This window comes from Malus sylvestris, chromosome 7 (genome assembly GCF_916048215.2).
Source record: "Malus sylvestris chromosome 7, drMalSylv7.2, whole genome shotgun sequence".
NCBI lineage: Eukaryota > Viridiplantae > Streptophyta > Magnoliopsida > Rosales > Rosaceae > Malus > Malus sylvestris.
Genome location: NC_062266.1, coordinates 6004206 through 6012819, shown reverse-complemented (window position 1 = coordinate 6012819; position 8614 = coordinate 6004206). Strand labels below are relative to the sequence as shown.

General features: G+C 43.3%; 1 protein-coding gene across 1 annotated transcript; it reads left to right on the top strand.

The window, feature by feature from the left end:
* The first annotated feature begins 1919 nt into the window (after positions 1-1919).
* Positions 1920-4161, top strand: LOC126629745 (uncharacterized). The gene is made up of 5 exons (XM_050299852.1): positions 1920-2116; positions 2552-2843; positions 2943-3154; positions 3253-3526; positions 3621-4161. Exons 2-5 carry the CDS (start codon positions 2583-2585, stop codon positions 3912-3914), a joined length of 1041 nt encoding a protein of 346 aa, XP_050155809.1. The 5' UTR covers positions 1920-2116; positions 2552-2582; the 3' UTR covers positions 3915-4161.
* The last annotated feature ends 4453 nt before the right edge of the window (positions 4162-8614 follow it).

The window sequence follows — 8614 nt, the reverse complement described above, 5'->3', positions numbered from 1 at the left end:
AATTTTATAGAAATGATAAAGGGACTCTCTCAAGAATAAGACTTTCAATGGGCTCTCTATACTTCATGTTTTTTACACAATATTTTATAACGTTCGCATAACAATTGATGTTAAACTGTAAAATGTTAGAGAGTCGATAAAAAATTCCATTTTGAAGAGAATTCCAATAGCATTTGTCTACTCTTATTAGGACAACTAACAACCCCCGCATGTATACTTGTCTATTATGTCGTCTATTATGTCGTGTTGTTGAGCAGCCTCCAACTTTTGGATTGGACTAACCAACAACCACCCCTATCTGCCTGTTCAGTGCTGATTCATAAAAATCCCAACCTAATAGAGAAAAAGAATAAAAGCGAAGAGGAAGGCTGCCAACTTATAATATGCCATTAATTAAAATTGACCTATTTCTTGATTTGCCTCGGAACTTTTATGCAACTGTTAATTTTTTTTTTGAAATTTAATTTTAGCTGATTATTATTTTAAACTGTTATAAATAGCCAATTTTTTCCTCTATTTTGGTCACGCAAACAACACATGACAATTGTATAAAGGCAAAAAGGTAATTTTATTTAGGTAAATTGGATGCAAAGCTAATACTTTGCAGCTACTAATTCGAATAGGGAGTGAACAGCGTCGAGGAAGTTGAGAAGGAAAAAACAAAAAGCAATTTGATTGAACGGCGTCGAGGAGGTGGAGAAGGAAAAACCAAAAAGCAATTTGATGTATACATTAGGAATAAAATTACTTTATTGCCTTCAAACATTTGTTGTGACCAAAATAGAAGAAAAAAATCCAAAATCTAACATTAAGGGAAAATTTGGCTAATTATAACAATTCATGTGAAATCCCGTTCCCGGATTTCACTGTTAGAATCTACGTATTTGTACTATTGAGATTTTGTGTTATTCCTCGAGAATTTATTTTAAATTGTTTGAATTTAGATTTTAATTAAAGGTCACAAGTAACGTTTTCGAATAGATATCGAGATCACGAATGCATAGGCGAAAACCATTTGCGAGTCTGGATTATAACGATATAGTTACGAACATTTGAAGTTGTGAACTATAGATTGTGGGAATCATAGATTAAAGGTTAAGTTAAGTTAGTAGAAAAAATCGTCACGCAAAGTAGTTTTGCACGACGTAGGGACCTGCGTCGCGCAAAGACACTTTGCTCGACGCATGTTCCTGCGTCGCGCAAAGTGGCTTTGCGCGACGTAGGTTACTTCTTCGTCGCACAAACCCTTCCGTCACTGCCTTGGCGCGACGGTTGGCGCGCGACGAAGGTTCGTTGCTCTAATGTTTGCGCAACGATTTTTTAACTTTGCTCGATGAAGGACCTGCATCGCGCAAAGTGTTTTTTGTACTAGTGTAAGGAATTCTCATCACAAGCAATCAAGGATACTTGATAATCCCAAGATATTATCTCATAGTTAATATCTTCGAGATCATTCTTTTCTTATCCATCCTATGGATATCACACCTTGGTCAATGGGAAATCGTCATGTGAAAGGAAAAACCCTAACCTTATGGCTGCCCACCTTCCTATAGATACTCCATCTCTATTTTCTGGTAAGCTTTTGCTACGCATTTAAGCTCTAAAAACTCACCCTTTTTAGATTAGGCATCGGAAATCTATTGGCTAAACCCCCACCTTGTGGGCGTGTGTGTGGCTTTGACCTTTATCAAATTCGTCAAGACTGAAAACAACTTTTAGCTACAACAATATTATTTTTAAATTTGACTCATTAAAATAAAATTTTAGTTGTTTTACAACATGTTTGGAGATGCTGTAATGGCATTGCATTAACCAATACCACATTTGTGATGGATTTTTCTGTGTGGCTGGTAGGTGGAACGCGATAGCAAATACCACAATGAATTAAAAATGTCTAACAAAACTATATGACTTCTCATGTTTCTGACTTCCCATTAATGTGATGGACGAATTTTCTTCATGACTTCTCTATCTTCTTTGTTTGTCAATACGAAAACAAGCAGCCCACCGACACTTCAGCACCACACAAAAGCTAAAAGCAGCTGCTCACTCAGCCTGTTTCTGCCATTTTCTTCTGCATAAACATATAATTATCTGAGAGGGAGGAGCGTTGGTGGTAAGTTTTTACCAAAAAAGCACATTAGGAAGTATGATTTTTTATGTGCATATGATTTCTTTTCTTGTGGTTTCGGTTAAACATGGGAGTGCATCTTTTTATTTCCAACTTATTTATTGATTGTGTTCGCTATAGAAACAACTAGTATAACCATGTTGGTTCGAAGACAGCGTTCTCTTAAATATTAGAATCCTGTCTCTTGAATTAGATATTAGAGTATCGTTTTCGATAATTGTAATGTGTGTTTGTATTTGTATTGTTTATGGTTTATACCCTTGTTTCCTGGTGTTTGTTTGATTTAGATGTCCTGTTTATGTTGGAACTCATAAAAAATAGAGTGATCCAATATAAATGAGGGAAATATACCAAAATTAAAACTTATTATATGATGTCCACAAGTGTGATGTTATTTTTGTATTTGCTTCTTTACTGCAGTTGAGCAAAGTTTCATACTTCATTCTCAAAGATGTTTAAGAGGATCACATTCATCTTGTTGGTTGGATTGCTGGCATGGGCGTATCAGGCCGCCCGACCACCACCTCCGAACATCTGTGGTTCGCCTGGCGGTCCACCTGTCACAGCGCCTAGAATAAGGCTAAGGGATGGAAGATTTTTGGCCTACAAGGAACATGGTGTTCCAAAACAAGTGGCCAAGTATAAGATTATCTTTGTTCATCCCTTCGGTGCTTCCCGACATGATCCAGTCATTGCAACATCTGTCTCTCCGGTACTACCTTGATTGGTTCTCTGTCATTCTTCAGTTCGACTCTATATTAGTTGATTTCGTGGTGGATGTTTTTTTTTTTTTTTTTTTTTTTTTTATCAGGAAGTTATTGAAGATTTAGGTGTGTACATTGTGTCTTTCGACAGACCAGGGTACGGTGAAAGTGATCCGGATACTAAGCGAACAGCGAAGAGCTTGGCGTTTGATATAGAGGAGCTTGGTGATCAGCTAGAACTCGGATCCAAATTTTATGTGATTGGATTCTCAATGGGAGGACAAGTCATTTGGAAGTGTCTTCAGTACATCCCTCATAGGTAAGATTTTGCAAGCAGCCTCATTACCTGATGATGCATCATTCGGTACTGAAATTTTTCTCTAAAGTTCGATGTGTTTGGGATGCCTGTTACGACAGGCTAGCTGGAGCAGCACTGATCGCTCCGGTGATCAACTACTGGTGGCCAGGACTTCCTGCCAACCTGTCATCTTATGCCTATAAGAAGCAAGCTCCACATGATCAATGGGCGCTTCGAGCTGCTCACTATATACCTTGGTTAACCTACTGGTGGAACACTCAGAATTTCTTTCCTAAACACAGCGTTGTATCCGGGAAAGCAGAGAATATGTTTTCCCGCCAAGATTGGGAAATCATTAGGAATGCAAATGTTTCTGGAAGAGAAAAGCACAAGGTACTTTCCTTATTCGATCGCTAATTTTTTAGGATTTTATAGAAACTCGGCAGCGTTGATGATTTTTGTTTTGTTTTGTTATTTGTTTGGGCAGGAACATGTCACGCAGCAAGGAGAAGCTGAGTCCATCTTTCGCGACATCATAGTTGGATTTGGGAGCTGGGAATTTGATCCTACGGATCTGAAGAATCCTTTTGTCAACAACGAAGGCTCGGTCCATCTATGGCAGGGTGACGAAGATAAGCTTGTTCCAGTTGAGCTGCAACGCTATATTGCCGAAAAGCTTCCATGGATTCACTACCATGAGTTACCAGGTAGTGGACATTGGTTGCCCGCTGCCGATGGTATGAGTGAAGTCATCTTAAAGGCACTTCTAATTAAAGAGTAGACCATTGACGTCGTCGATACAGGGCAGCTCTCTCAGAGATGCTACATTATATCCAAATTATGTTCCAAGACAAATATTTGTAATGTTACAATTCAAATAGAGGAAATAATGAGATTATTTCCTTTATGCGTGACATGTTTTTGGTTGATTTTTGAACAATTTTCCTTTATGTTTGGATTATTGGTTGGTGTTTGTTTTGGATATTAAGTTTTATCCTTGAATAAATGAAATTATTTTAAATTGATAACTGTTTTTTATAAAAAAATTTGCAAGTGACCGATTCAAATTAATTTTTCATTCTAAGTATAACTAGTGGGAAATTTAGTTGTCTGGCAGATAGTGCAACCACGCACATAGTTTTGCGTGAACGCATCTATTTCACTAACTTCATACCTAAGAATGCACCTCTGACAACCCTCTCAGACCCCTTCAACCTGATAGAAGGATACGGTAAGGCACGTATAATGTTATCTAATGGTACAATCTTGACCATTTCTGAGGCACTCTACTCTCCACGTTCCAGAAGAACGTTGTTAAGTTTCAAGGACATTAGAGATAACAATTACCACACTGAAACCCACCTAGAAAACGGAGTTGAATTTCTATGCATAACTTCCTACGAATATGGCCAGAAGCGTATTCTAGAAAAGATGAAGCGCATCCCGAGTGATTTGTATACTACGACCATACGCCCCATAGAATGCCACTATGTGGCCGGCCCTACTACTGGGACCACGCACGAAATTACACTTTGGCATGATCGTTTGGGACATCCTGGACGAATAGTGATGCGCCGTATCCTCAAATCTTCACACGGGAAATATTTTGAGGTAATCCCAAGGTATTATCTCATAGTTAATATCTTCGGGATAATTCTTTCCTTATCCATCCTATGGATATCACACCTTAGCCAATTGGAAACCGTCATGTGCAAGGAAAAATCCTAACCTTATGACTGCTTACCTTCCTATAAATACTGCATCTACACCATTTTCTAGTAAGCTTTTGCTGCGCACTTAAACTCTAATAACTCGCTCTTTTCAGATTAGGCATCAGAGATCTATTGGCTAAACCCCCACTGTGGAGCCAAAAATATTCACAAGGCGACACGTGGGTTTTTTGGACAAAAAGGACAAAAATACCCTCGAGGCATACCGGGTCTCCTACACGCGAGCAGTGGAGAATCATCCATCAACCAAGTCAGAAGTACCCAAAATGGGTAACAATTCAAAACCTATTTCATATATGTTTTTACCTCATTTTTTCCTTATTCAATTAGCCATTTATTTCAAACATTCCATAACATCCTCAACCAATTAATATAATCAATATATTAAAGGCTAATTACATCACCAAATCACCCCAAAATCACACCAAGGGCCGGCCATTCCCATCCAAAAAGAGCCTATCATATTCTCTACCTTTTCCACCATTTTCCCTTTTTAATTACACTAATTAGCTAGCCAATTAAACCCATAACCATCAAAACATTCCTTTATGTTTAAATTAGCCAATTAATCATAATAAATTGGCTAATTAAACCTAAATTAAACCTAAAAACCCTAGCCTCCTAACTCTATAAATAGGCACCTATTCTCACCAAAAAATCAATTCCAACACTTTGGCAAAAATCCCAAAATTCTCTAAACACTCTTTCTCTCTAAATTCTAACTTTGGCATCGGAGGTTCTTCGGCCAAAGCCCCCCCCATTCATCGTGGGCGCGTGAGGCTCTTGGCCTTAACCTAAGGTGTTAATTGTTTTGTAGGTGCAAAATTGTCCAAGATCAAGGAGGAAGAAATTTGCATCCACAAATTGGTGCTTTCATTGAGAGTTGAAATCCATACTCGTAGAAGACTCTCGCACAAAAAGGTTTCTTCTTTATTTTCTAGTCCATTTGAATATTTTTCATACGTTCTTATTATTAGAATTTTTTACTTGCAAAGGTTCTTTGATAAAACGTATAAGCAAAATATAATGGCTAGAAATTTAGAAAATTCCACAAGTGAAAATTCTAATGTTCAAGAAATGGGATTGCGGAGATCCGTGAGGCTAAATGCGATAATAAGGGGAGCGGCATCATCATCACGAGCTTCCACCATGGGAACCACCGTGGTGGCTACCTCGGTAGCCACCCGCGGCGAGGTCCATGGTGCCTTCACCACGGCCGCCATGGGAACCACCACGGTGGCTACTTCGGTAGCCACTCATGGCGAGGTCCATGGAGCCTTCACCACGGCCCGGAGATCCGTGAGGCAAAATGCGACAATAAGGGGAGCGGCATCATCACCACAAGCTTCTACCATGGGAACCACCGTGGTGGCTACCTCGGTAGCTACCCGCGGCGAGGTCCATGGTGCCTTCACCAAGGCCACCATGGGAACCACCGCGGTGGCTACTTCGGTAGCCACTCGTGGCTACTTCGGTAGCCACTCGTGGCGAGGTCCATGGAGCCTTCACCACGGCCCGAGCCGTGCCATCCAAGGCTCACGGTACCAAGACCACGATCCAAGCCGTGCCATCTAAGTTTACGTGGACCCAAGCCCAAGCCTCGCATTCACATGCACCGCGCATTGAGCAGCCTGCTCCCGTGATCCAGCCTGCTCCCGTCAAGCAACCCACTCTCACGACCCAACTTGCTCCTGCCGAGCAGCTTGCTCTCGTGACCCAGCCTACTCCCGACGAGCAGCCAACTCCCGTGGCCCAGCCTGCTTTCGTCGAGCAGCCCACTCCGGTGGCCCAGCCTGCTCCTGCCAAGCAGCCTACTCCCGTGGCCCAGCCTGCTCCTGCCAAGCAGCCTGCTCTCGTGACCCAGCCTGTTCCCGAAGAGCAACCCACTCCCGTGGTCCAGCCTACTTCCGTCGAGCAGCCCACTCATGTGGCCCAGCCTGCTCCTGCCAAGCAGCCTGCTCTCGTGACCCAGTCTGCTCCCGACGAGCAGCTCACTCTCGTGGTTCAGCCTGCTTCCGTCGAGCAGCCCACTCTCACGGCCCAACCTGCTCCTGCCAAGCAGCCTGCTCTCGTGACCCAGCCTGCTCCCGTCGAGCAGCCCACTCTCACGGCCCATCATGCTCCAGTGGCTTTCCAAGCAGCCCAAGTCGACCTAAGACTATCTCAACCATCCGGACCTACCATCGAGCCGGGGGCATTCTCACCATATTTTTTCGCGGATTTGACATTTCCCAATTCAAATCTCGCGCCCGGAGTCTACCACATTTCCACTGCCCAAGGAGGCGCATTCCTTCCAAGCTCTTCCAATCCAAATGGCGAACAACACTTGTCTCGACAAGTCATAGAGTTGACGAGCGCCCTTGCACAACAGACAACTTTGGTGAATCAACTTTTGCAACGCATCGGGATCCAACGTGCCCCGGACGAGGTATCCCGAAGTAGGACAAGGGCAGACGAACCTTTCCAGCAGCATCCCGACAAGCAGCCATTCGACCAGCCACGAGCCGAACGTTCAGGCAGTGTACATTCCCGATTGGGCCCCCGAGATAGCGTATACTCCCGTCTTAGCGCGCGGAGGAGCGTGTACTCTCGACTAGGCCCACGGATGAGCATACATTCACGGTTGGGGTCACACTCCGATAGTCAACATGAGCAACCTTCCGGACAAAGTGTTCATTCGCGGCTAAGCCCACAAGGAGCATCATCCACCTCACATCAGAGTAGGCAGCACGACGGACGGAAAGAGGCAGTCACTCAATCCAGCTCAAGTTCAACCAGCAGCCTGCGAAGAACTCGCTCGCCTGCTAGGAACGCACCACATGCATTGCATCTGCGGCGTAGACGAGCCAAACACATGGAAGAGCAGTCTAGACCACCAAGTCATGGCTGGGGGCAGCCGAGAGCTCCGCTACCCCAACAAAGGCAAATTCAGGAAGAAGTAGAGAGACTCTTGACCAAGCGATTGCATGATTTCCAACGCAACGAGGTCACCGACGAGGCACTACGATGGAACATGACCAACATAAGCAGGTCACCCTTCACGGACGAGATCGAGCAGACAGAGCCTCCACGAGAGTTCAGCATGCCACATTTCACATCTTTCAAAGGGGATGAAGACCCGGAGAGACACTTAAAGCGCTACCGAAGCGCAATGATCCTTTATCGAAACAACGATGAGCTTATGTGCAAGATATACGCCACCACTTTACAAGGCGAGGCGCAAGATTGGTTCTACACCCTGCCGCCACAATCCATCCGGAATTTCTACGAACTTTCTTTGGTTTTCACCAAAGAATATTCATCCTATCGCTCGATCAAAAAGAAATCTGATCATTTGTTCAACGTCAAGAAGAACCCAAAGGAGTCACTTCGCGACTATGTGAGGAGGTTCAAAGTAGAGAAGGCAAAAATAGTCGGATGCAACGACTCGATAGCTAGAGCAGTCTTCCAAAAAGGACTTCCAGCAGACCACCCGCTATTCGGAAAATTGATCATGAAAGAAGATCTAACTCTGGCAGACTCTTTTGCTTTGGCAGAGAAGTATGCACTTTGGGATGAGGCTCGCCAATGCACATTCAAGGACTTGAAGAAGTACCCGACATCACCTCCCTAGAAGCAGCGGAGGACTTATTCACATGTTTGACGGTATCTAAAGTAGCAATAAGCTCTACCATCATGCGAGAAGAGATGGGGGCCCGACTACCTGTATTCCACTGTTACCTGTATTCTACAGTTCAAAAGCTCTCCTCGA